The following is a 27,217-nucleotide window of genomic DNA, read 5'->3' on the forward strand; positions in this document are numbered from 1 at the left end:
GTTTTAGGGTACATTTAGGGAAAATCTTCGGCTTTGCAGTGCTTATAGGAAAACAAAAAAAATAGGGTACCTTTAGGAAAAAGGGAGACCCGCCGTGTGACCTCCGATTAGACTGACAGTAACTGGAAGTTTACAAAAAAAAGTTACATTTTTTGAAGTTAAATCAAAGCGTCATTACTTTCATGTTGCAAATGGATCTTATGTATAATTACTTACACGTGTACACGCAAGACGTGAATAAATATATATTAGGTATCTAGATGAAACGATGAGTCACACGCGGAGATATAAATAATGGCTGTTGCACAAGTAAGATGAATGTCTCAGATGTTCGCTGATGGAATCAGCAGATCGGAAACGCGGCATTCCAACGGCTGCGAAAAATTCTGAAAATACATCTGGATTATGGACTGACGCATTTCAATATCTGGGCATGTATTCAAGGAAGAAATGTTCGTTGCCGGAATGCGCTCCTATCCGTACCGGTAGAATAGATTGGCAATCTTTAGAAAATTAGATAAATTTTGTACAATTTTGCGGGCTTAAAACGCTTTGAAACAATAAAATAGATGTGAGTAATCTTTGAATTTGGTATACAGTAGTAACAGTTGGCAAAAAACTTGAAACTGAATATTCGGTATTCTATAAAATGATTGTTGCAGTATGCACGAGAAAAAAAAATAAAAAGTTAAGAAAGCTAATTAAACATTTATAAATTATTCATTTTTTGATAAGATTATAACATGGATATCAACGCATCTGTGGTTGTAGGTATATCTAAATATTGAAAATACTACGAAATGGTTAAAGAATTTTTATAAACTTTTATAATAACCCATAGACTGTGTCTCCTTATAATATTCTGCTTAGACTACAGATCATAACACAGATGATACGTGCAAAAATACAGAACAAACATAAGGAAATAAAATAAAAATTGACATTAAGTATTTCGTTACGTTCTCCAAATGTTATTACCAGGAAACCCGAATCCCTAATCCCAACTTTTACGTTGAAGATAATTTTACAAATTCATAATAGGTGCTGGGGGGAAAATTCCTGCGGGTTCCCGTTCGACCGCCTGTGAATTAGTTGGATATTCTGTCAAGTCAAGTGTTAGGACTTTGCTCTCTAGACATTCACCAACCTGTGAAACAGAACAGGCCGTTAGTAACATCGCCAAATAGACGTATGTGAAGATAAATCACGAAAACTCAATTTTTGCACTTTAGAGTGCTATACACGATCGAAATGAATCTCATTTTTATTTCATATAGAAGCAAGCGAGACACTACGATCGCGGATAGAGTCGGGATTGTGTGCGGAACCACTTACGTCAGGGCAGATGCCGACGAGCGCATCTGCGTGAGAGTAAAATTCTTCCTTGAGCGAAATAACAATCGTCTGTAGAGAGCTAGTCTTGTCACGAATGTAGCTCGCTACTTTTCCAATGTTCGTATTGTCCAGGGCTGCGTCGATTTCGTCCAGAACGAAAAAGGGTGCTGGCTGAAAGCTACGACAGTAAAAGAATTTATGACATCGAAGCATAGAGATCCTAGATCGAAAGGAAACCACACCGAAACTTCAACGGGTTTAGGCCGTTTTTATACCTTCACCAACTTCTCGATCTGACTTTGAAAACAATTACCTATGAACGGCAAACAGCAACGCCAAGGCCGCAACCGTTTTTTCACCACCAGAAAGGTTGGACATTGGCTGGAATCGTTTACCCGGAGCAACGCAATTGTAATTAATACCATCCAGATACGGCTCTTCAGGATTCTCTGGTCCAAGGAATGCCTGGGCGGACTGGTTCTTTGCTAAAGACTGATAAGGGTCGAAAAACAGTCAAAATATAAATCAAAAGTGAAGCAAGAACGTTAAATCTGTACACGGTAAGAGTATGTAGACATATATTCAGTATTTACCTTATAGATCGGGTCGATTTCGTTGGCGACATGCTCAAAACATGCCATGAACCTATCGTGTCTCTCTTTCTTAACCTTCTCGAACTGAGTTTTAGCTTTTTTAGCCTTTTTACGGGATTGTTCGAACTCCTCATTCGTTTCTTGCAATTTTTCCTTAGCCGCATATAACTTTTGCAACGCCTATATCGAGAAGTATATTTATTCCAAATTATCAGATTCATTTCAGACCTAGAAGTGACCTAAGTCAAGTCAAATTCAGCTCAACAATAAAAATGTAAATCCAAACCTTCATATTTGGAGCTTGTATTCTCTGTATTGTTCCCTGAAGCTCGTTTATTACTCTATTGAGTTTGTCATTCGTCTTTTTAATATCGTCATCGTCTATGTCCTTTAGACTGTCAGGGAGAAGACCGTAGTCGATGGTGATTAAACTTTCCCGTTCGTACTGCTGTTGAGTATTCAATGTAGAGTCTGTGCCTGTTTCGCTTCCAGCCACAGTACTCTCTTGTGTGATATCCTCCATGTTCCCACGCAACATGGGTATTGCAATGTCTTCCATCTGAAAATTGGATGATGATTTTGTCGTGATTTTCAAGGATGTAACTAATTAGAAAGTAATTGAGATACCTTGTGGATATCTAAGTTACCCACCTTGCATTGCATCAAAATAGCATGTCGATCTGCTTTCCTTTGTTCAATCTTTGATTCAATTGAATTTAGCTGTTTTTGCGCAGCCTGAACTTCTTTTGCAATAGCACCAGCTTCACGTCTTGCCTTTCCAATTTCCTCCTCTTCCTGATCCATCTCTAGCTTTTTGTTAATACGAGTCGATGTTAATTTCTTCATTTGTACCTCGTCATTTTCTTTCTCAGTCAGTTGATGAGACTCGGTTTGACGAGCCGCATCTAGTTTATCTTCAGCATCTTGAACCATTCTTTCCCAGCGAAGTACATTGCCTGTTGTTTTGTAGAATCGGATTAAAATTAATTCCCAAGATATTAATTCATTAGGTATTTCAAAATTGGAAAATGAAAAATATTCTTACTTTCGGTATCTTTTTGTTTTTCAAAATCTAACTGGTTCAAAATACGATTTGTTTGGTTGTCGAATTCCATTCGTTTCTTGGCACGCTCTTGCTGTGATCTGTGACACGAGTGTTTGGCATTTAGATTGAACATGAATTTCATTGTGATTCACTCATAAATTGATACCTAATGATATCAGCAATTGTGGAACGATTGAAGGACCAAGGATCAAGGATTATGCTGGATCTGTAGGTATTGAGAGACGTTTGGGAGATAATTGCTGAATAGCATTGATTTTATTCAAATTAAGAGGGCAAAAAAAAAAAAGATGGTACAGGTTCCTGGACTCTACCTCAATTCTCTTTCCTCGTACTGACGAATATTGGCAACACCGATCTGTTCGCAAAAGTTGGCAAACACATCGTCCTCCACACTGTTCATTTTTTCCTTGATAGCTTGGATCTCTTGATCTCTGGTGGCCATTGTTTTTTCAATATCGCTTATTGTGGGCTACAAAAAAGTATATCAATACAATTAATCGATTACCATGGGAATATTTCTCCCAATACTCATCGATTACTCACACCAAAGAGATTCAACTCATTTTGTAGTGCCTGCAGCTCGACTTCGAGATCCGCTATTTGCTTTTTCTACGGATTAAATTAAAATAGTGAACGTGATTTGCCAAAATGGTTAAAAACTAATTGTATAGCCGTACTGTCCACTTACCGTTGTTACCAAATCATTTTTATTGTACTTCAGGCGGGTCTCAAGTCCCCTAATTTGAGAATCGACTGTATTAAGTTCGGATTCTTTGCGAGATTTCTTAAGAGCCTCTCTTAGTTCTTCTGTGAGTTTTTCCTGAAAATCAACGAGCGCATCTCTAGGTTGTTATTTTATGGTTGTCAACAATCAGATGTGTGAGCATTTAATTTTGATAGTGTTACCTTCCGAGATTTTAACTGTGACATCTGTTTTTCGTCCCATCTTTTTGCTTTTTTTGCCAAATCCAAACTTCCACCCGAAATGATTCCAGCTTTCTGGTAATAAGTTCCATCAAGTGCGACACACTAAATTGAGTAAATAAACGTGAGATTTATATTTCGTGATTTTTTCTTCATATGCATTTACTTACATCGTATCTAGTTTTTTTGTCCATCTCATACGCAACTTTATTGGCGTCTTCAGGAGTTTCACAGACCAAAGCATTATTAGTGGCGAATAAAACAGCTCTATCGATATCCTTTGGCGAAAAAGCGAGAACGTCGTATAAAAGCTTGACATTCTTGGGCTCTTGGATGTTTCTGCAAAATAATTATTAGCACCATGTAGAATTGATAATCAGTAAGATAATTTTCACATTCCAGAAATCTGAACGGCGTTTAACATACCTAAGTCTGCCCTTCAATGGCTTTGCTTGAATATAATCAAGTGGTAAGAACGTTTCTGGTTCTAAATATTGTTCCTTAAGATACTGTATGCACTGTCTTGCTGTCTTTTCAGTATCTACAACAATAGCTTCCATGTACTTCCCCAAGACCTTGGTAATAGCTACGTTGAATCTTTTGTGGATCGGTTGGCACATGTTGATCATGCGGTCGTACTAAACCAAATAAATAAAATAGAATACAGTTTTACCACCAAAACAACGGACATTTTTTACTCACCACACCAGGATAAAGACGTTTGAAATTTTCAACAATTTCTGTCTTCTTTTTGTTCCTTGAAACCTCGTGCTTGTCAACTTTGGCATCACCAAGCTGTTCAGATATGTTTTCCAACTCGCGCTGTATCTGTTGTATCTTGTCTTTGGATGTTCCCACATCTGACTGTAGATCAGCTCTGAGCTTCTTCTGATCCTCCAACGCAGCTTCTGAAGTTCTAATGTGCTCCTCAAGCTTTTCTACACGCTTTTGAGCCTCGTCTCTCATGTGACCTTTCTGCTTGTGCTTATTTTCAACGTCCGTTTTCTTTCTACCCTCATTATCAAGCCTGTCTTGGTCGGATTTTTGCTGACGATTAATGGAATCGAGCATCTGCAAGTAGCGTGCTGATTGTTTTCCCGCCGCTTCTTTCAGATTATTATACTCTCGGACCTTGAATCATTTTTAAATAATATTAACCATACCAATTTTTCTGGTTTAATGTCAAAAAATTTATATTGCACATTTTTCTCTAAAAATATACCTGTTCATCCTCAAGCTGTACGTCTCTCCCCTGTGACTGTGATTGTCCGGCGACATTCGCCTCATAGGCACTTTTAGCTTGCTCAACTTGGGACAACTGGTCGTGAAGCTCCTTTATGTCTTTCTTGTGGGCTTCGTCAGCAGTACGAGCAGTTGCCAAAGATTTGCGAGCAGATTCGACTTTTTTTTGCATGTGAGTGACACGCTCTTTTGCCTTGATGAAAGTGGGCCTTTTTTTGGATATCTCTGCTTCCATTTCCCTAATATCCTGTTCAATCTTTTGATATTCACGGTTTAGTTTGCCAGCCTCTTTTTTCTGCTCTCGCAATTTCTCATCCACTTTTTCCTTTTTCTTCAATATCTTATCCACTTCATGCTGCTTCTTTTTAAGAGTGTTTTCTAAATTTTCAATCTCTTTTTCATTGTGAAACAACCTGAAGAGCTGTAACTCCACCTGCTTTTCTGCCTGATTTTGATAAACAGAATGAAGAAATCAAAATATGTGTAGCCAAGAGGTAAATTTGGGGGAAAATCAAGTTGTTCAGTCCACTTACACATTCTTCTTTTAAACGGTGGTATTTCTCGGCTTCTTCCTTTTCTAATTTTGCCTCCTTTCTCTCAGCAGCTACACCTTTCTTTTTTTGATAAGAGAACTGTGTCTCTTCTTCCGCTCTGAACATCTCACTTCTGAGCCTGAGTGGGTTTGAAGTATAGACATTGAGTACAATGTAATCAAACCGTTTTGAGCTACAATTCGTGAGTGAGAAATTTCAGATTTACCTTTCATATTCAGTTTTCAGTGCACCCGAATTGCTGATCTCTTCGAAAAGAGCTGTTCGTTCTTTGGGATTTTTCATAGCTATCGACTCCACAGCCCCTTGAAAGACGAGGAAATTCTTAGCCTTCACATTTATCCCAAGATGTTCCAACTCGTTAAGGTACACTTGACTAGTTACAACCTACAGGATGCAAGATTGGTTTAAGAAATTGCAAAATGAGAAGATTGCACATTTTAATTATCATTGATTATTCACACACAAGCTTTGAAACCTAATGATCTACTTTGATGAATTAAGGGACAAAGATGTATTTGAATTTAATAACTATGAGTAATAAACACACCATATTATCGATACGATGCTCGGAAGCGGAGCCTTGCACTGACCGCATGAAACTCTTCTCAGTACCATCTTCCATTTTAAATACAGCTGTAACCGAAGCACTGAAAGTTAAACCGATCAACAATTAAACATATGGTAATCTAAAGGCTAAATGAGAGATAGGTCAAGCCATTGATGGCAGAGGCACCATTTTCTTCAAATATAAAATCATGAAGTTAATTAATGTACTGTTCAAGTCCAATTCCATCCTGATGAGTATTTATACCTTGAACGCTATCTTTTGGACTTACCCCCATACTGATTCATCCTATTTTACTAAAAAATGTAATGACTATTTGCCTTTACTTACCTTCGCTTAACGGGCTGACCAATTGAAGCACCATGGATGAGCTCACTGAATCTTTTTACTCTAAGGCTGCTAGTTTTTTCTCCCATGACAAAACTGATGGCATCCATGAAATTTGATTTGCCTGTAATTTGACAGAGTCAAAGATCTGAAAATATGTTCAGTAACGACGTTGCAAGCTTGAGATCATGACAATTTAGAATTTGGTAGGAAGGTCTTACCGGATCCATTTGGGCCTACGACTGCCGTGAAGGGCTTAAGTGGACCAATTCTAAGTTTTCCCTTGTAGGATTTGAAGTCTTCGACTTCAATGTAACTCAGAAATGCTGGCATCCTGGTTATGGTTGTATCCAATAACCTGTCAGATGCGAACCGTACGGATCACCGCGGTTATTGTTTACTAGTGTCCACGCCTCTCGAATCTCCACTAAAATACTAACCAACAAAACATGAGTGTTGACACTGAAAACTATTTACATGTCGCAGCCAAACGTAAATATACCTCTAACGAAAAATCATCGAAACCGTAGCTCGTGGCAGGCGCGAGACGCCACAATGCTGACGCTACGACGCTGAGAAAATGAATACAGAAACGAATGTCCAAGCGCCAGACTCTCCGTTCAACGTTCCGATCAGTATGATGTTTTGTCATATATCACCGCGGTAACCGTGGCGGGAACTATGCGCGGGAGTTGAAACCACTTTGGAACCATTTTGGAATACTCACCACGAATCCTCCTCTGCAAGTGCGTTCCGAAATTAGCTCTCTGTGCCTGAGAGGATAATTTGTGAACATGAGGAGGTAAGAAGCCGACGGATGAGTCATTCAGGGTCATTGCTTGCTACGTCCGACATTTTCATACCTATGGTCGCATAGGCAATATCGTCACAGTGTTACGCGTGTGGATAGTGTATCCACAAAGCTGCATGTAAAGCGGTTTGTTTATATTGATAAAACCTATCGATACTTGTTGGAGGTGTTAAAGATAGAAAAAAATAATGTCTGCGACAATTCAGAGTTGCGTCGACAGTTCTGTCGAAGGGGATGACTACGGAGATGCCTTTGGTTACGGAAGGTAAGTTGGAAAAATTTTTATCAAATCTACCAAATGTAACCCTAACCTAATATAACCTTCAAATAGAACTGAAGTAAGATTGTTTACCTTTAATTTCCTTCAGGAGCAACGCGCAGTCTTATGGAAACCAATTACAAAATAGTCCGACAATGCGCTACGCGACTCACTACAACATGAATCATTCCAAGCGAGGTATAGCTCTGATTTTTAACCACGAATCCTTCACCATAAATCACCTCAAGCCCAGATCTGGCACTAACGTTGACTGTGAAACGCTAAGGAACTGTCTAGTCAAACTTGGATTCGAGGTCAAAGATTTTCAGAATCTAATATTCAAGGATATTCAGAAGAAACTAGAAAAAGGTTTGTGTGTCATCAAACGCTTGATCCTGTTTTACAAATTGCCAACTCATCCTACAAGAATTTTCATCACTTATCCTTGAGGCATACTAACATGAGAAATGAATCAGTTTCAGAAATGGATCATTCAGATCATGATTGTTTAGTTGTGGCTGTACTGTCTCATGGAGAGCTGGGTATATTATACGCCCATGACACTCCTTACAAAGCTGACACAATTTGGTCATACTTTACCGCAGACAAGTGTCCGACACTCTCTGGTAAACCTAAAATGTTCTTTATCCAGGCATGCCAGGGAGACAAATTAGATCCTGGTGTTAGCCTCAGAGAACGCACAGAAACAGACGGACATGGTTCCCAAAGTTTTCGCATACCAAGCCATGCAGATTTTTTAATAGCCTACTCGACCATACCAGGTAATTACCATTGTCATTTGTAGGCTTTGTGAGTACATTGTTAGCAATATTTATTCCATTCTTCTCTTCTAGGTTTCTATTCTTGGAGGAACACGACCCGAGGATCCTGGTTCATGCAAGCTTTGTGCTTGGAGCTTTGCGAAAATGGCTCACGATGGGATTTGCTAACACTCCTGACTTTTGTTTGTCAGCGCGTTGCAATTGATTTTGAATCTAATACTCCTGACAATATTACTATGCATCAGCAGAAACAAATTCCATGTATCACTTCAATGCTGACACGCCTAGTGAAGTTCACATTGCCTAAGAACGGAGTTGCTGCTAATTGATGCACGAGGTCAAGATCGTTTTAATTCAATTTGCCATAATTCTTGACTGAGAACAGTTTTTATCAGCTATGAATATCCTTCGCTCTATTCGACGGAAATTTTTCATCCCAGGTAATAATCTGTAACATTTTATTCCATTAGATTAGGTTACTTCAGTGACTGCACACATTGTTTGTCATGAACTATCTGCCGTTACTTGCTCACATATACAGCAGTTACTTAAAGCATATTTTGACGATGCCATTTGGCACAACAAAAAATGCTTATAATAGCCACAAATAACATGACACAAACGAAACAATTCAACGGACCAAAATCGAATGTTATTTACTAGAACAACTTGAATGAATTTGCATTGCTGGAAGTATTTGTGAAGTTGCGATCAGGACAGAGCATTGTAACATTACTTAGATCTTATTACTTTGAGGAGACTTAAGCGACAACTGATGGCTAAATTGTAATTAATACTCGCAAAACTCTTCAAGATGTAATCATTTGATCTCAAACAGTGTACGTATTATATCATATAGCTTGTCCTTTTGTTTTTGGCTGATGGCCACAACTGGAACAAAGTGCATTTACTGTTAGGTCAATTTTATATATATATACAATTTCAATGTTTCTACTACGTAAGATATACTGTACACACACCTATTATATTCTATAGTTCTATAGTGTAAACCCGTGGTATTCTTCAGATTCATACCTAGTTGGTAAGCAGTGATAGGATGTGATGTATGGCCCAATCCAACGAAAAGTGTAAATCGTGCACAGATAAATTTCCTACTTTTGTATTTCCTTTTTTTTCGTATGTAAACTAATTTTGCTAGAGCTTAAAACAAAACAAACAGCAAAATACCCCTGTGATTGAAATTGTTATCTTAATTTTGTGAATTCAATAATTGCTCAAATTATTTGAACGTTCTTTTGTATTTTTACATTTTAAGTAAATGTAGTTTTGGAATAGCACATTTATACGCATTTTTATACACTTTGTATGAATATTTATAACATTAATAAAGTATATTTAACTGTAATTAATGTTGGAAAAGAACTTCTTATCTTATCCATTCATCCAGTGAGCTTTCCTATGTAGAACAAAATAACTGTTATCTACAAGTATGATGATATCATTTGATTGGAATGAAAACACAACACTCCCTGAATATAATTCATTTAATGTCATAAAAGAAACAAAATCTTCCACATTTCAGCTGTTACCTAGTTGACTTGAATTGGCGAAACTCTTCAAGTGTCAAGATCCTTGTGTCAGATACTGAATACAAATTATAATATTAAGAAGGTAGTTCTAGACAATGATTCTAAATCTTCAGTTAGCAATACCGTATAACCTTTATCAACAATCCTGATACTTTTGTATATTCTAGACAATACCTATTGATAGTTTCTGCAGATTGTCTATTTTATGTTGATTTTCCCATAGTCAGGTCATGTACTTCTGGGTACTCGTACAATTACGGCGAGGAAATGAATGACGGTTTCATGGACTCTGATGCATCGTTAAACCAAGCTAATTCGAAAATCTATTGATTCAGACGATTAGTGAAAACGTCCGGACCAGTCGTTAGGAGAGAGAAACGCGAGTGATTTATTTACAAAGTTGATAAAGAAGAATGTATTCGAACGTGAGATAGATTAATTGAATTTCTCAAGAATCGATAAACAATATTGAAAGGGTGGAAGGAAAATAAAAGGAGAAGAAAAAATTCCGGTACAGAATTGTCTAGGAGTAATTTCGCTGGAATTCAATTTTTTACGCTTTGGAAGCTCGACTACTGTTACTAGAAGAGCGTGATCGGCGTTTGAACTTTGGCTGCATGACGGACGTCAAGCTATCGTTACTTTTTTCGGGCTTATCTGATTGGCGATCAATATTTGATCGCTTCTCGTCCTTGTTGTCTACATTACTTGAACGCTTGCTTTCGTTACGCTTATCGCGACGATCTTCGGTGTGTCTGTCTGACCTGTTAGTTGGTCTTACGGAACTACGTCTTCTGGGGGAGTGGTGCCTCCGCCCTTTTCTGTCGCGGCTACTTCTTCGGCTATGATCCCGATCTCTGGACCTTCGACGGTCTCTGGACCTTGAACGACCACGCTTTCGATTTCTATCTCTGGAATCTCTCCTAGAATATCTGTGATCCTCAGTTTTTGTATGACTTGGGCGATGCTTATCCAGTCTTCCATCACCTCGCCTATTATCAGACCTGGATCGACTGTTTCCGTTTTTCTCAATGTTTGTATTTCCATTACCATGACTTCGCAATACTTGTGCTGAATTTTCTATATTCTCCACCTGATTAATCTCGTCACGGAAAACCGCTACCTCCGACTTGAGATCTTGATTTTCTTGCTCAAAGCCTTGCACTTCCCCCCGAGTGTTAGAAAATTTCCTTCTTCTCTCGGCCTCCCGTTGAATTTGACTTTGTCCCTCTTCAACATCCAAGTCGCCTTCCTTTTTCATACGTTCCTTTTCCATTTTCTGTAAAGGTAATCGTAATGAGTTAAAAATTACGATGCCAAACTAAATAAAGGCTACAGCATTTAACTTCACGGGTTGCTTACTTGGAATTCATGGAGTTTAATCGTACGATTTTGTGCTTGTTTCCAATGTGGAGGAGTCATACTTCGGGAACGACTACGCGACGGCGTACGGAATCTCTGCAAAACGTCGATCGGCAGTGAGGGGTAATTTTTTTAAATCAATAGAACCGTAAAATTAATATTATTTTTTTGGAGTAATTCATTCTCTGCAAATCTTGGTCGTCTTTGAACTCCTTCAACCAATCAGACATTACTTACAAACACGCCTCTGCCTTTGATAATTCGTCCACTCTTTGTATGCCCACGATTTCTGTCTCGCCCAAAACGTTGCCTAAATTCTTTCTGATTAGCATTATTGGCTGACCCAGCTCTGTACAAAAATTTATTGGCGGGAACCTCAGGTATCTCATCTGGATCAATCTTAGTCACGGACACAAGTGGGTGAGGTTTCCCAGCATCCTCATCACCAGAGTCGGGAATTTCTCCTTCTTCAGACCTTGCGCGTTTCTTGCTGCTATGTAAATCACAATATGTATTACCATTTTACCAAAAATTCAATATGGAGTATAGGCTTTAGTACGTATTCAATAGTAGAAAAAGAAACAATGTAACAATGCATATTCGAACCAGTCACCTTTTTTTAGACTTTTTCTTTTTTCTACTTTTGCCAACATGCGAATTGGATTCAGATGAAGATGATGCTCCTGAGGATGATGAATGGGAACCAATGGTACTCTTTATTTCCCGTTTTTTAACTGTAAGTAAGGGTTTTACAGAATAAAATAAAAAAATACGTATCAACTAATTAATTGTAGGAAACTGTGTTCTTGCAAATGTAAGGAGACATGTGTAATAGTCACGGTGATTTCTAGCAGTCTTATTCGTTAAAACACTGTCATTACCCTTGCCCTTGATTTTTAAAACAAGCTCTCCACAGTTCACAACTTTGGCATCCTGTAAGGGACGAGACATGCGATCCACAGGTAGACCTTCGATGTGCGAGACAATCTCTTGCCCAGAAACCACTTCTCCAAATACGACGTGAACGCTGTAAATCAAAACGAAAGGTGAATGTGTAAGTTTTTTTGAATTTTCTCAAACAAAAAGTAAGCCTGAAATTAAACTTACTTGTCGAGGTGGGGTGCGGGTTGAGTTGTACTACAACAACAAAACATGATTAAGGAGATGAGTGATGGACAGAAAGAGCCAGCTTTCGGGAGTCATTGTGTTGTAGTAGCGACGTGCGGGCCTCTCCCTCGCGACTACACAGAAACAGCGTCGAGTTATTCATTCCACCAGGTTTGTCGGTGGCTCTAGTCGGCTTGTTCATTTTACACAGAACGTGAAAAATTGTCCGACACAACAGACAGTAATGCAATAACCATTCTCTCTGCTGCCTGTGGCGAGTATAACTTGGTCAATTGTTTTTCGTCGAAATTGCACAAGGAAAAACGATGTTACCTTTCACCAACTTTGACTTCACTAGCGTGCTCCACTACCATCAGAACACAATCTATACCTTTCATTTTTCGCAAAATTTCTCAAATTTCGCGTTTTTGGTTTACGGCTTGGTATCATTTAAAAGTCTTAGCGCTATGTTCGAATTGTATACACGATAGATTTGGTTTTTCAGTTAATGAATTTTTACTAATCAACATCAGGTGAAATTTTTTCCAAGCCCTATACTGTTCATTGAATATCCGCAATCTGAGTGTCGATCTGAAAATACTGAAAGAAACATAACTTTTCCATTGCTTAATAATTTATTCCTTGCGAAATAAAGAATATATTTCATCACTCCCGTGATGACCGATGTCCATGAAAATTGAGGTATAATATACGGTTAAATGTCCAGGTTTGATAGCTATTGTAACACTAACTCATAAGACTGTTGAAATGTTGAGTCTAAAAATGGTTTCATCTACATCGTGATATCTAAATAAATTCCTCTATAAGATGCAAGCAAGTAAATTTTACTCACATGAAGAATTGCGAACCATTTGAATCCTTACCACGATTGGCCATTGACAACAAAAATGGTTTATCATGAGTAACCGAGAAGTTTTCATCTATAAAAACATAGGACAATTAAATTTATGCTGGGTACAAAATCAAGTGGTCCATAAAATTGAGTCTTGGTCGAGTCATCCATAATAGTAGGTAAGTTATGATATGTTTTTCATAAATAAAAAAACTTACCTGCAAAGGTTCCTCCATAGATTGATTCGCCACCAGTACCATTGCCGACGGAAAAATCGCCTCCTTGGATCATAAAGTCTTTGACGACACGGTGAAAGACGATTCCCTTATAATGCAGCGGCTTGCCAGTTGTTTTTCCCAGGCCTTTGTCGCCTGCGCACAAGGCACGAAAATTCTCGCATGTCTCTGGGCATATGTCTGAATACAGTTCGAAGACAATGCGTCCCATAGGCAACCCGCCTACTTCTATGTCGAAGAATGTCCGAGGCCTGATCTTAGTCATGACTGTTCTCTGCAAATTACCAGGTTGGTGGGTTGAAGGCGACTCAAATTAATTATTGGGCCCTCCAAATTGGCATGAACGATGTAAATTTACAACCAACGAAAGGTCGACGATACGATTAATTAATTAACATAATTTAATCAGAAACAACGAAAATTTGAAAAGTCACTGCATAAGCTTACCGAATTTCCTATCAGCATAAGTTATAACAAATCAACGGTTATCCCAGCACCCCGTTGAAGACACTTTCAATTACGATTCGGTGGTTTGTGCAGCAATTAGTGCATTATTAATGTTTCAAGGAAGTATAATCAATGGTTGCTAAGCTGTTGGCTCACAGGACTCGGGACGTGTAGTTCAGGTCCGAGCAGTAGTAGATAAGAAGCGGCATCGGCAGTGCCAACGGGAAAGACAACGGGAGAACGTACACAAAATGGTCGCTTTTGAGGTTAAGATATGGTGTCCGACAATTTGTCCAATACGTTTACGAAATTCAAGCACCACCGCGGACATCGATTATACAAAACGATTTAAAATAGAACAGCGTGTGCGAGCGTGATTTTTCAAAATTTGAACCAAAAGAATTTTGAATAAGCAAATTTGGGCGCGTTCCAAACTGGTTAGCCGTACTAGACCATATATGCTAGACTCCCTACGACAGAGGCAGAGCTAGTCACGAACTCAGCTACGCAAAAAAGATATAAGATTGCTGCAGTACTGGAAGCTGATTTCGGAACATACCCTTTATATTTCGCAGATCGCAGAATGAACGTGTGTTAGGAGGGACGGTGATTACAGATGACATCACATGACATTAGAAAATATGGGCCTTGAAAGAAACTTTTTCAGATTTGTCCACAATTTTTACGAGATACCTACTCTTGCCCCCTCTATTCAATGTGCGTGATACTCGATGGTTCGTTGTATGCATTGTCGGTATTGGATACTCGGGTTCTTCTTCGGGAAGATCAAGGTGAAAATATCAGCGCAAAAGATGCGAGAACCTTATTCTTAAACCGTGGGTAAACAATGAAACTGTTCTAAGCAACCATAATAATCCCGAATTCTGCGTGTAAAATGGAAATTAATTAATTGAAACAAGAACGGAATTTGGTACTTTCAATAATGAGTAAGGTAAAATTAGACACCTCAGACTAAACTTTTCTGCTTAACACGACCCGTCTTATAAATGTTAACCCTCAACATTCGTTTAGCCTAAATAAAACAAATTGTTCATTTCATTCTCAGGCGATAACCTCCTACTTTCAAGTGATTTCTTCAAAAAAAGGCACCGACAGCTCCTCTGTATCAAATAATAATAAGAAGAAGAGACATCAGGTCTCGGATGAAGACAGGGAAAAATCTGTATCTCCGGCTAAACGCTATAAGGTTACACTTTCAGAAACTTGTAAAATTTATTTCAATCTCTCTATCCCAGGGCGATCAAGATATTGACTGCAACTCGAATTCATGTTCATTTCGTGTCCTCCTTTGTTACAGCCTACAAAACGAACTAGCAAGCATCATGTCTTGTCAGATTCGGAAAGTGAAGTGACAGAAGTAAAAGAAAAACCACGGAAGGGAAAATCTTCTGACAGGGAAAAATCCCGGGGTGAAAAAGGTGCCTCGGGCTCAAAAACTTCCCGAAGATCGCCAAAGGTTTGTTCTTCATGAAAGAAGCTTGATTGGATCTTCAAGCTCGTATTTTTGACATTTTTTTTTACGGAAGCAGTACTCAGTTATTTTGGTCTATTTGCAGCCTGTGAAACGAAACAAAAAACGACATGTCTTATCAGATTCAGAAGACGAAGTGGTAGAAGTGAAAGAAATATCTAAAAAGGCAGAGTATGGCAAAAAGGAAAAACTTCCACTGAAAAAGATTGCCACAGCAGCTGATGTGTTTGGTAATAAGCCAGTCAAGAGAATCGAAGCACCAAAACCTTCTAAAAAACTGATGGAGGAGGTAAATTCTCCCTGTATACGGTCATTTCGCATTTGTACTGTAGCTGAGAAACTGATTTGCAATTAATTCAATTTGTTAAAATTTACCCAATAGGATGATGATTTCTTTTTCGATGATAAACTGGAGGCTGTGCTGGATCAGTTAGCAACGGCTGAAACTGAGCTGGATCGCGAAGCCGAAACCGGTAGCAAAAAAAAAGAAATTGATAATCGCAAGAAACAGTCTAACGGGAATGCGTCCATTACAACAGGGTCTAGCAAGGAAGGAAGAAAGACTAGCAAGGTTACGAGGTCTAGTGAAAAAACTATGGATGATACAGTAACTGGTATCAATGAGGATGGCCAAGTTCCAAAAAAAACTATGCGTAATCTTGTGAAGCAAGAATTAGATGACGACCACAAAGAAAAGGGCAGTGACAAGAGTCCTGAGTTTGAGACCAGCAAGTTCATCGAAGTACCTCACAGTAATAAAAAAACAACAAAGGATGCAACATATCAAAAAGGAATATCAAAAATTGAAATAGACAAAACAACCGGACAGAAACGGAAGCGCAGCATTGAGGACGATGACCCTGATCCCTACGAAGCACTGATTCAAAAGAAGAAGCACAATTCTGCTTTATATCAGCAGTATCTACAAAGAGGCGGTGCTAGACATCCAGGCTCTAAAGAAATACCAACGGTTTGTTGATTATTAACTAGCTTGTAGTGAGTTTCGACCACCCCAAAAGTATTCTTTATTTTAGGGAGCAAACAATTGCTTAGCTGGTCTGAGTTTCCTGATAACAGGAGTTTTGGATTCATTGGAAAGAGATGAGGTGGATGATTTGATAAAAAAATATGGAGGACGTCTGTTACATCAAGTTTCAAAAAAGACAGATTATGTAATACTGGGTGATGAACCAGGACCAGCAAAATTGGAAAAGGTAACAAAATTGTGATTTTGCTTGTACCTTGTATATTTAAATTCATTTATTATGAGTAACTGGGCAATTTAATGTAGACTAAAAAACTTGGAGTTAAAACGATATCCGAGGATGAACTATTGGAACTAATTCGAACGCGGCCTGCGGGTCAGGGAACTTCATTAACGGATGACAAACATCACGCTGGCAAAGAAAAGAAGCTGCCTAGCAAAATGAAGAGAAAAACGCCAGAGCCTGAAACACTGATATCTTCAAAACTTCTGTCTTCAGAGACTGGAAACTCATCAAAACTTAATTCAGAAATCTCTGACATCGATCCAGAATCACTGATATCTGGATATTCGGGTACTACAAAGTCGTCAGAAGTTTTGCAGTCAAGCAACGTACCTACAATGGTAAGAAGAATTTGTTATTTCTGTATGCTTCATTACAAATTGTCATGATCAGTAACAAAATGATTGTTAGCCAAAATCTACGATTCAAAAAATAAAGCTGTAGAATTTATAATGAAATTTGTTCAGGTTCGTGTACCTTGTGAAACTGACTCTCAAGTTTGGGTCGAGAAGTACAAGCCAAAAAATATGAAGCAAATTATCGGTCAGCAAGGGGATAAAAGCAATGCCCACAAGCTTTACAATTGGCTAAAAAATTGGCAAAAGAATCACAGTGGAGATGTCAAGTTGACGCGACCTAGTGAGCATAAAAAATACAACATACTCTTTACCTTTGATTAATTCTTCACACTAATACTTAATCTCATCTAGGTCCCTGGGCACAACATGATGGATCATTTTTCAAAGCTGCTCTCTTATCTGGCCCACCAGGAGTTGGAAAGACTACGACGGTACAAATTGTTTGCAATGCTCTAAACCTGGATGCTATAGAATTCAATGCTTCTGATACTCGGAGCAAAAGACTCTTGAAAGAAGAAGTCTCCGAGTTGCTGAATAACAAATCCATGAAGAGCTATTTTGCTGGTAAATCTTGTGTTGTTTGGAGACCAAGTCATAATTATTTTCATAATTTTTTGCTATGAAATTAGTATCCAATACACAAACTTATTCATATGAATCCATAGATGGTAATAATAAGAAACCAGATTTGGATCACGTTTTGGTGATGGATGAAGTTGATGGAATGGCTGGTAACGAAGACCGAGGTGGTCTGCAAGAACTGATTGCACTGATTAAAACTACAAGTGTACCTGTCATTTGTATTTGTAATGATAGAAACCATCCTAAAATGAGAACTCTGTCAAATTACACGTTTGACCTCAAATTTCAGAAGCCTGGAATGAACCAAATTAGGGTGAGTACATAATTCATACATCTAAACGTACTATAAGGACTCTGATTCTAATTAATTCTTTTACCACGCTTACAGTCTGCAATGTTGTCGATATGCTTCAAAGAGAAAATTGAAATCTCCAAGGATGACCTTAGCCGGTTAATCGAATCCACCAATTGTGATGTTCGGCAAGTTTTGAATCACTTATCGCTCTTGGCAAATAATTCGTCAATCGACGAAGTGTCTAAAACAAGGAAATGCAACAAGGATTTACGTTTGGGTCCCTGGGATGTTGTTCAAAAAGTTTTTACTTTTGAGGCACACAAAACTATGTCGATACACGACAAGAGCAATCTCTTTTTCCATGATTATAATATCGCGCCTCTTTTCGTCCAGGAGAATTACCTGGGTGTAACACCAAACTGTCCCAAGTAAGTTCTGAAGTTATTGGCAACAAATCGGTCATTTACGATCAACCAAAGATACTCAACAACCATAACTATTGGTTGAATGATTGTGTAAATTTTCAAAAAGAATATGTATTATCGTTTGTTATAGAGACCAGCTATTAGAAACCGTAGCAAATGCGGCAGAAAGTTTGGTGCTAGGAGATTTGGTTGAAAATTCAATTCGTCGCAATGGGACCTGGACATTATTGCCAATGCAAGCTTGTTACTCTTCCGTAATTCCCGGCACATTGATGGCCGGTAACATTTCGAGGCAAATCATGTTTCCTTCTTGGCTTGGTCAGAATTCTAAAAGAGGAAAATTTGACAGGTCTGTAGTGTACTTTGAATTGCTAAACTTGAATATCAGCACAGATAATTCATCAATGGCTTTCCTTCAAACTCTATTACAGATTACTTCAAGAAATCACAATGCACACGCGACTGGCAACATCGTCGAGCAAAGATGCGATAAATTTAGATTATCTGAAGCATTTGAGAGACGCGGTAGTCAAACCTTTAGTTGACAATGGTGCAGAAGGTACTGCCACGGCACTGAACGTGATGAACTACTATCACTTACTAAGGTTTGTTCATTTCCCGGTGGACTGTCAGAAAAAAGGCGAAAATTACAAATAACTTTCTCTAAATTATCTGTTTTGTATTTTTAACATAGGGAAGACTTGGACTCACTAACAGAGGTCTCGTTGTGGCCGGGACAGCATGACCCTATGCAGGCACTGGAAAGTAAGGTATGTAGATGTAAAAAATGATTCTCACGAAATTCGTATGGCGTGATTTTACTTTGTACACAGGTCAAAGCAGCTTTCACGAGAGCGTTCAATAAGAGTGCCATTATGAGACCATACGCTTTCACCAAAGGCACTGAAAAAAAGAAGCGAGCTCAATCTGTGTACAGCGAAGATGCTTTGGAATTAGAAGAAGAAGAAGAAGAGGCGTCAGAGGAAGACGAGGATACTCCTGCCGTAAACGTGAAGACTAAGGTAATAATTTACTTCGTTACTCAAGCGTAGACAAAACTCTTGAGTTACATATATTGCGTGGGAGTAACTCTGATGCACATTTTCGATTAAATTTTCAACTATAATTTGTAACTTTACAGACGAAGAAAGCACCTGCCGCTGCCGATAAAAAAGCGGCTGGGACTTCGGGAGTAAAGAAAAAGAGTAGCAACCCACGCGCGGGAAAGTCAAAGGCGAATAAATAGAGTGTAGCATCTTGGCTTTTACTCCAAATACTCTGACAGCCAACGCGTTGATCGCATTTTGTACATCATAGGTAACGCGTTTGTCTTCTCATTTTGCTTAATGAAAGTTCCAATAATCAAAGCTTCAGTTAATCGTTGAATACATTTATTATTTATGATTCTTCCGACGCGAGTAGAAAATATTATTTTGCCCGTATTAAGGACTCTGCCATTTCACCAGACTTGATTATGTATAAATAACTACTTGTAATACGAGAAAAAATAAAATCAGCATGTTTCATCAAAGATATTGCTGTCTGCATACAATGATCTTTTACTAACTTAGGCTGTGCTTGGCGAATCGACGAGTTGGAGCTGTGACCTGGTTTGCACGCAACCTGGAATCACAACATAAAATGCGAAATTGTAATTCTCCGCAAATCGCCAACCATTCCTCAGATAAATTTTTCAAACTTACGCTTCGAGGTAGAAGTCCAACCTACGTGCGCCCCGGTTTCCTTATTCTTTGCCTTCAGCCACTCGTACAATGGATTGAAATACTCTAGTAGGCCAGCAGCGTCCATTTCCCTTTGTCCTGTGATCACCTCCATCGCGTCTGGCCAAGGCTTTGAAGAGCCCAACTTCAGCATGGACCTGGAACAAGTCAATGAATTTAATTGAATTGCGGTTGCTCGGGTACTTTACTTTCTTCATCTCTTAGATTTCGTCTGAATATTCTTCCTCTTACCCAAGAAGGTTACCAGCTTCCTTGCTCTGGTAAATGTCGCACTGGTGCAAAGGCTTGTGGGCAATGTCTGCGGGATCGTATTGTCCTGCAACTTGGCACAGACTCTTGTGAAACTGGAATTGTATCACCGTACTAACGAAGTAACGGATATATTCGACGCTAGCTATGACATGGTACTTTGACGCCACATCGAAGTCTTCCTCCGACCTGTCCACCGGCGGCTCCACACCTTGAAGCTCGTGTACCAGCTTCCACCTGAAATTTTTGCGTGACGAACGATCGAAACGAAAAATTTGAACAGACGAACGGCTACAGCATCAACAAGGAAAATTATACCCACCAGTCACAGTTGTATTTATCAGGTGTAATACTGCCTCTAAAGACGTTCCAGCGCCATTTATCCACGGCATAGCCGAACGGAAGAAACGCAACTTTTTGAAGAGCAATTATGTAAAGATAATTCAGCATTGCCTCTGGATCTTCCTGAGTGTCCTGGTCGAGGAGATTTATTTTTTTCAAGTGCTGAAGTGTCGATACGCTCAAGGCCATCACGTCGCCGATCGCCTCGTGGAAACCTGCGTGTTTTACGAGCTCAAACTACAGGACGGAACATATTTTATCAAGGAAAGAGAAGGATAAAATCTCACCAGGATTTGCACCTTCCCTGAACGGGAAGGGTTGGTCTTTGTACTGCATGTAATACTGTATGTGGCCCATCTCGTGATGCGCGGTTGAAAGGTCCTCGCTGTTGACCCTGGTGCACTGCTTGATCCTAAAGTCCTTGCCATCGTAAAAGTCCCAAGCACTAGCATGGCAGACCAACTCGCGACCGTCGTTCGGCTTCTCCAATATCGAGTTGGTCCAAAACGATTCAGAAACGGCGGAAAGGTTCAGGGATGTGAAGAAGCTGTCGGCCAGATGAAAAATCCGGTTCGCGTCATACCCTACGTGGTTTATCAGAGGTATAAATTTTATATTACCTTAAAAAAAGGTAACAATACTGTATAAAATGTGTCGCAGGGCACCTTGCTTGACCATATTTTCGGTCGCGTCGGGGAGTTTTTTTCCCGGATACGGTGTTGAGAAATCAGCGATATGCTCCCAAGTCTGTGCCCACATATTGCCGAGAAGATGAGCGGGCAGTGGTCCATCCCTCGATACTATCTGGTCTCCGTATTTTTCGAGCAGTTGGTTCCTCACATACGCGTGGAGTTCCAAGTACAACGGCCTCATTTGCTGCCATAGATTTTCTATAATGAAAATGTTATATTTCAAAATTGAAATTGATTAATTTGTTTCGATGTGTCATGACGTACATGTTAGGGTGGTTCACTTTTTAACTTTTTGTTGAAGGTGCCACTCTAAATGGCACTCGAATGGCCGAGTGGCACTTTAAATAAAAAAGTTTAATAAGAAACCACCCTAGTACATGTGTTAATCTCAAAATTTACCCTTACTGACCAATCTGACCGGCGAAATTATCTGTCTCATAATCGTCTAACCAGCTCGCCGCGTTGTCTGTGTAATTGTTAAGTCGAGCCGCTCTGTTGATCAGGTCAACATATTTGGGGTACAGTGGTTTAACCTTTTCCCCGGTCGCCTTTCGCCATTCGATCCAGACATGTTTTAATTCCTCTGGGTCTCTGCTGGACATCAAGAGCTCAGTTAAATGAGGTTCCAGGGCGAGATCGCACTTGTCCGCTTCCTTGTACTCGCAGATTCTTGCCGTACTGTACTCTTGTTGCATATTTGCCACGGTGTTCTCGTAGTCCTCATAGTCCTGTATAGAAATTTGCAAATATAGAGATTTTGCAAAAATCAGTCACATCCCAGATAACATTGACGGAACCTCATGACTTGCAATGTTTAGATCAACAAAGATTGTGTGCAAATCACTGTTACATTATTGATAACAATCTGATTCTCGTAAACGGAACTCAAATAAACAGCAAGTAAACTACAATATATGATATACAAATTAACTTGGATTATTGTGCAGAATAAATACACAATTTAGCAGCATGTTAAGCGCAAAACGTGAGATGCACTACTCAAATTGCATAGCTTGCTGCATAATTGCTGCCAATTTGCGCTTCGTTACTGGCGATCATTTTGTGATTGCCAGACTAACTACATATTATATCGAAGTAAAATTAGTTAATATTTGCACACAACTGGTAATGGCTCGTTTGAAAATTGCATGCAATTTGTAAATATTTTCACGCCTGGGATGATTTAGAATGATATTGAAGAACCGTTTTATATTCGCAATATGAGAAAATTAAAATAGTAGCAATACAAGGCCTATTCTGGATACAGATTCCTGTACCGACATTTTACCGACACTCCCAATTTCGGTACAGGAATCTCTATCCAAACCCAGCCTTGTATTATACTACTTATAATTGGAATCAATTGAAATGTTACTGTCTGAAATAATTTTACGACACAGGCATTCTACAAATATATTGTCTTTTGTATTACGCAATTCGCGAATGTATTATAACTTCAAGGGTAATCGTGGGATTATGTGACCTTCTTCTCTAGAACGCCAACGCCGAGCCGTGCGTGTTTCGAAAACTGTCTCCTGATTTCGTCGTCCCCAATCCTTTGCCATGGGAAGGCCTGAATCTCGGCCCATTTCGCTTTCCCGGCAGCCGCAGCCTCGGACAGCATGTGAATTTTCGCCACAAGGTTTGCCGCGGTCAAATTCGAGTCGTAGGCCCATTGCGCCAGGGCCCCACGGTTGTACCATACCGAGGTCTCGTTGTTCAATCGCTCGAGAAACTCCTTGGCACGTTGCAGCTCAAGGCCTGTCAACGGCCCCGTCTCCGTCGTCGCTGCGACCTCGCTCTGCACCTCTACTGCAGGTTCTTCGGCGAGCGCTAATTGACTCCCGACAGCCATCAGAAAGCATCTAAAAATGAAAAAAACAAAATGAGAGAATCGTGAATATATTTAAAAAAAATGTATTTCCTTTTTTCTTCCAGCTAGCATCACCTGACGCATTCCTCCGGCTCTTTGGAGATTTTTATCTCATTTACATGTTGCAGCTTTTGGTAAACAAGTTTTGCAAAGGCGCACAGGTCGAGAGAGGAATGTAGCAATGGAATTCGCTGAATGCCATTAACCCCAGACAGCACAAAACTTGAAGTCGTCAAAAAAAAAAGCGTCTAAAGGATGTCTTATGCGCCATTTTCTGGCGCCCAAAAGATGTCCTTGGGACCTCACAGAGGTCAGAAAATGGCGCGTAAGACACCCCTAGACGTCTTTTTGTGCTGTCTGGGAAATTATTGTTAATTCGTGTTAGTTTTTTTACCTAATTATCGCTAAGCAGCGAACGTAATAACGCATATCACGCAGCTCACTCCATACGAAATTCGTTGAAACATTTGGACATCTATCGTGCATGTTCACCGAAATCAACACATGCTTGGTATAATCTATAAGATAATATCGGAGGCTTGCCTCGTCTAGTATTACAGCTTTCGCCGGCGGTAAAGCGGTTAGTTGTTTTCGTCATCAAATTTTTATCTTGTTTTGTTGTGTCGTGTTTCCTCAACGCCCGTACATTTTCGTTCTCACCCTTTTATACGTACGCCTTTTGCGACGAGACCAGCACAAACACACACGTAAACGTCGTGACGCGCGTAGCGGACCGTGGACCGACCTCGCGGGAGATGATGCGTGACATATCTTACGACTAATCAGTACTGCACGGAAAAAAATTTAATACAGATTTTACATCTGTGTCGTGAGTATACGAACAGCACTTTTTTCGCGTCAGATCTACATCAATTGCGGTTGATCTACCTAAGCATACCGCAACACTTACGATCGGTTTTGTAAATTTTTCCGCAATTGCCGCAGTAGATTTAAGTGAAAAAAAGTGCCCTCCGTACTATATTCACCACAGGATATGTGAAAACAAAAATATTTTTATTTCCGTGTGTACTTTCGGGTATACGTTCTGCACGCGTGTAACGCAGCACATGTGAGCTACATGATGCTACGATGCGTAGATTTCATTTCTAGCCTATCACCGATTACTCGTGCAATTGTTTCTACGACGAATCTCTGTACGTTATATCCGTGCATACTTACGCACCTGCAATGATCAGGCGTGTAGTTAGGTAATTGATTACGAGGCTGCGGCGAGCTCCGCAGCCTCGCTGGACTTTACTGACATCGCTCACTCGGTATACGCGTGTAAACGTTGCAGTTTCATCCGCAATATTGCTGGATTAAGCTCTCTGTTTTGATTGTCAAAAACTCTGCAATACTATAATCAAATGATTTACAGATTTCTTTGATCCTCAAACTCCTTTGGTGAAAACTTCTACCGTTATACGCATTTTTACAGAAATTGGAACATTTCGTATTCTTCTTCTACATAGTTCTTCGTACGGAATTGTTAATTTTCTTTAACAATTGTAACAGATTGTAGATTTGCTACTGGCAGAAATACTAGTTTTTATAATAAACTAGGCATAATCACAATTTTGTATGGGAACAACTTTTTGTACAATATTGTACGAAATTTCCCATTTCCCTAAAAATTTGTAGAAAATAGTTGAAATAATCTTCACCACGGTCGTGTATAGGAATTATTCTTATCTTCCAGAATTTTTCATGCTTCACAGAACGAGTTTGCCTTTCATTTCTTTCAATTCATTCGAATAATTCGCCTGCGGGTAAAACTTTAATCGGATTCCATCCGGTGCTAACTAAACAACGGAGATAAATTTTTTGCAGATTTTAAAGTCCTGTTATAGCAAACCGGCCAGGCAAGTCAGAAATGACAACGGTAACTCCTGATACACGCAAACGTTGAACACCAATAGAAGGTCTGAATACGTCGCGTTCTACTAATCATCTAAAACGAATTAGTCGATTTCAAATGTTTCATTACACTCCTTTAATTTTCTCACATGAAGTTGACATCGATGACCAATTCGTTTATCTTAATTTCAACTTTCCCCAGGATATACACGGTAATTTTTGAATTTCGAATTGGAAACAGTACAGCAAATTTCACATGCGGGTGATTGGCTTTTCCGGTGAGATCGGTGACCTCATTTGAACCCACAAATAAACGGCCAATTAATGAAACCGAGACAACGTGTTACGCGAGGCTCACAGCGTACGTATGATATAGAGTAATTACTCTAGGGCGTATACTCACAATCGCAGCATCATCCCGCACTCTTCAACGTCGATCGCGCTCTCCTCGTCAAGATTCTTCTCCGGCCCGGTGAGCGCAGTTTAGTTGTCAAGTCCGCAACAGTCGGCCGTTCGACTGGTCAGCCTACGACAAGAGGCCGGGGTAAACAACTCTGAGAGTTTGTCTTCGTAGCCCCGGCCTTTGACCGCTCGGCCCCACTACTTTTCTCCTTATGGCTGGAGTAGACTGAACTGGAACCGAGCACTGGCAGTGCCTTCCAACCACCGTTCCTTATCGGAAACATCGTATGCCTGGGCGAAAATCACGCCCACAGATTTTAACGAGGTGAAATTAATACGAAAAAAAAAACTCACCCCATACTTCTTTCTATGCATGCACACGTAGAGTGTCGACTCTTCATCTTGTTCCGTTTGTTACCCGGGTTACCGTCATTTCGGTTACTTCGCTGCTCTCCCAACGGAATGTGGATCCGAATATCTTGTTCATGGTCTGAAATAGGTCGTACAGTGTTAATTACATTCTGATTTCCTCTTCAGTCATGCACAGTAAATTTTATTCATACTGGTTCCCGCCAGTCTGTACTCGCGGCAAAAGTAGTTCATAACATCGACGTCGGGAGCGCGCCACTTTATGGATCAATTATTTATAATGATTAAAATAATTTTTCAGCTTTTGTACCGCTGAGGCAACTGTTTTGAAACACGTTTTAGCTTTTCAAGTTAAATGTCGGATGAAATTATAAATAGACGGTAATATGTGTCACGCAAAGTATGATGAATAAAATGGTTCGTATGTTCGGCTTATTTGTCTCGGAGAAATTGATCTACAAGTACATATTTTTACACTCCGCTGCGCAACGGCCGCTCTATTCGTGAGGAAATCATTTTCCGATCATTGGAATTCGAAAACGAAACCTTGGAGAAATTTGGCAGTATGAAAATATAAATTACAGCAAGATTTTACAAAGTTTTGTCAATAATGAACACGATTCGACAGCAGAAATCTTATCCACTGGTCTCGGCAGCTGAATACAAATGTTGACATGAATGAATAGCACTGAACTTATCACTCGATGAGAATAATTGTGTATCATAATTATAGTTTTGCGAGAAACGCAGTGACGGTGTTCTCAGAGGCCGCCAGACACCCCGATTTTCGTTCCGTTCGGAACAGAAAAATAGGAAATTAAATGAACCAATATGGATTGAGAGAAAAACCAAAATAACCGTCAGCCGAATGGTGAAAAAAAATTTCTGCCGCCTTTTAGAAGCTGGCTCGCTAAGCTCCAGCGTATACTAGGCTGATTTTATAGATCGAAATTGTGTATACAAGGAAATTCGCCGAAAATTGTCGCTTAATTTTGAAAGTCTTTGATAAAAATTGTCTCCCACACATTCACACAACGTAGATTCTGTTATTTTCCAAAATTTTATCTGTAAAAATCTTACAAAATACTCGAAGGACCTTCGAAAAGGTTCGAATTTTGAAATAATTGACCAACTTGACGAGTACAGCGGTACAGCGATAATTTCAAACGATAATTTCGAAAAGTACTTGTTCAACGAAGGTACGTAATCGGCAGCACCGCGGTGCGGATCTCACTGCGATGATTGACTGAAAAATAG

The 27,217-nt window shown here is 39.5% G+C and overlaps 5 protein-coding genes across 9 annotated transcripts; 2 read left to right on the forward strand and 3 right to left on the reverse strand.

Annotated features, from left to right (window-relative positions):
• Positions 1 to 798: 798 nt before the first annotated feature.
• LOC124305375 (structural maintenance of chromosomes protein 1A) lies at positions 799 to 7,325 on the reverse strand. Of its 2 annotated transcripts, none has more exons than XM_046764736.1 (21): positions 7,109 to 7,325; positions 6,828 to 6,964; positions 6,610 to 6,730; positions 6,262 to 6,361; positions 5,920 to 6,098; positions 5,694 to 5,832; positions 5,141 to 5,605; positions 4,621 to 5,049; positions 4,345 to 4,556; positions 4,089 to 4,257; positions 3,901 to 4,023; positions 3,683 to 3,814; positions 3,538 to 3,603; positions 3,306 to 3,463; positions 2,974 to 3,071; positions 2,580 to 2,884; positions 2,215 to 2,487; positions 1,929 to 2,108; positions 1,649 to 1,827; positions 1,336 to 1,513; positions 799 to 1,147 (listed from the first exon to the last, which is right to left on the reverse strand). In XM_046764736.1, exons 2-21 carry the CDS (start codon positions 6,937 to 6,939, stop codon positions 1,025 to 1,027), a joined length of 3,741 nt encoding a protein of 1,246 aa, XP_046620692.1. In that variant the 5' UTR covers positions 6,940 to 6,964; positions 7,109 to 7,325; the 3' UTR covers positions 799 to 1,024. The 2 variants fall into 2 exon arrangements, with proteins under 2 accessions (XP_046620692.1, XP_046620683.1); XM_046764727.1 differs by having other exon boundaries at positions 6,828 to 7,041.
• Positions 7,326 to 7,448: 123 nt separating this feature from the next.
• Positions 7,449 to 9,824, forward strand: LOC124305544 (caspase-1-like). Of its 2 annotated transcripts, XM_046765123.1 has the most exons (5): positions 7,449 to 7,682; positions 7,786 to 8,045; positions 8,153 to 8,458; positions 8,531 to 8,795; positions 8,934 to 9,824. In XM_046765123.1, exons 1-4 carry the CDS (start codon positions 7,606 to 7,608, stop codon positions 8,785 to 8,787), a joined length of 900 nt encoding a protein of 299 aa, XP_046621079.1. In that variant the 5' UTR covers positions 7,449 to 7,605; the 3' UTR covers positions 8,788 to 8,795; positions 8,934 to 9,824. The 2 variants fall into 2 exon arrangements, with proteins under 2 accessions (XP_046621079.1, XP_046621070.1); XM_046765114.1 differs by having other exon boundaries at positions 8,531 to 9,824.
• Positions 9,825 to 9,945: 121 nt separating this feature from the next.
• Positions 9,946 to 14,599, reverse strand: LOC124305417 (peptidyl-prolyl cis-trans isomerase G). 2 transcript variants are annotated; one of them, XM_046764846.1, is made up of 9 exons: positions 14,014 to 14,599; positions 13,549 to 13,840; positions 13,331 to 13,418; positions 12,478 to 12,507; positions 12,252 to 12,397; positions 11,984 to 12,104; positions 11,608 to 11,860; positions 11,371 to 11,466; positions 9,946 to 11,287 (listed from the first exon to the last, which is right to left on the reverse strand). In XM_046764846.1, exons 1-9 carry the CDS (start codon positions 14,029 to 14,031, stop codon positions 10,562 to 10,564), a joined length of 1,770 nt encoding a protein of 589 aa, XP_046620802.1. In that variant the 5' UTR covers positions 14,032 to 14,599; the 3' UTR covers positions 9,946 to 10,561. The 2 variants fall into 2 exon arrangements, with proteins under 2 accessions (XP_046620802.1, XP_046620792.1); XM_046764836.1 differs by having other exon boundaries at positions 11,608 to 11,863.
• Positions 14,600 to 14,901: 302 nt separating this feature from the next.
• On the forward strand, positions 14,902 to 19,961 carry LOC124305396 (replication factor C subunit 1). 2 transcript variants are annotated; one of them, XM_046764773.1, is made up of 16 exons: positions 14,902 to 14,965; positions 15,080 to 15,220; positions 15,332 to 15,490; positions 15,591 to 15,794; positions 15,888 to 16,475; positions 16,540 to 16,719; positions 16,797 to 17,114; positions 17,241 to 17,412; positions 17,484 to 17,696; positions 17,798 to 18,027; positions 18,103 to 18,437; positions 18,565 to 18,783; positions 18,866 to 19,039; positions 19,129 to 19,204; positions 19,268 to 19,456; positions 19,576 to 19,961. In XM_046764773.1, exons 1-16 carry the CDS (start codon positions 14,957 to 14,959, stop codon positions 19,678 to 19,680), a joined length of 3,312 nt encoding a protein of 1,103 aa, XP_046620729.1. In that variant the 5' UTR covers positions 14,902 to 14,956; the 3' UTR covers positions 19,681 to 19,961. The 2 variants fall into 2 exon arrangements, with proteins under 2 accessions (XP_046620729.1, XP_046620739.1); XM_046764783.1 differs by having other exon boundaries at positions 14,929 to 14,960; positions 15,080 to 15,490.
• Positions 19,809 to 27,167, reverse strand: LOC124305410 (angiotensin-converting enzyme-like). The gene is made up of 11 exons (XM_046764809.1): positions 27,041 to 27,167; positions 25,946 to 26,081; positions 25,593 to 25,882; positions 22,943 to 23,324; positions 21,869 to 22,187; positions 21,433 to 21,657; positions 21,055 to 21,351; positions 20,748 to 20,982; positions 20,408 to 20,662; positions 20,138 to 20,313; positions 19,809 to 20,057 (listed from the first exon to the last, which is right to left on the reverse strand). Exons 3-11 carry the CDS (start codon positions 25,604 to 25,606, stop codon positions 20,002 to 20,004), a joined length of 1,959 nt encoding a protein of 652 aa, XP_046620765.1. The 5' UTR covers positions 25,607 to 25,882; positions 25,946 to 26,081; positions 27,041 to 27,167; the 3' UTR covers positions 19,809 to 20,001.
• Between the last annotated feature and the right edge of the window lie 50 nt (positions 27,168 to 27,217).

The sequence above is a fragment of the Neodiprion virginianus genome, chromosome 1 (genome assembly GCF_021901495.1).
Source record: "Neodiprion virginianus isolate iyNeoVirg1 chromosome 1, iyNeoVirg1.1, whole genome shotgun sequence".
In the NCBI taxonomy this organism is placed as follows: Eukaryota; Metazoa; Arthropoda; class Insecta; order Hymenoptera; family Diprionidae; genus Neodiprion; species Neodiprion virginianus.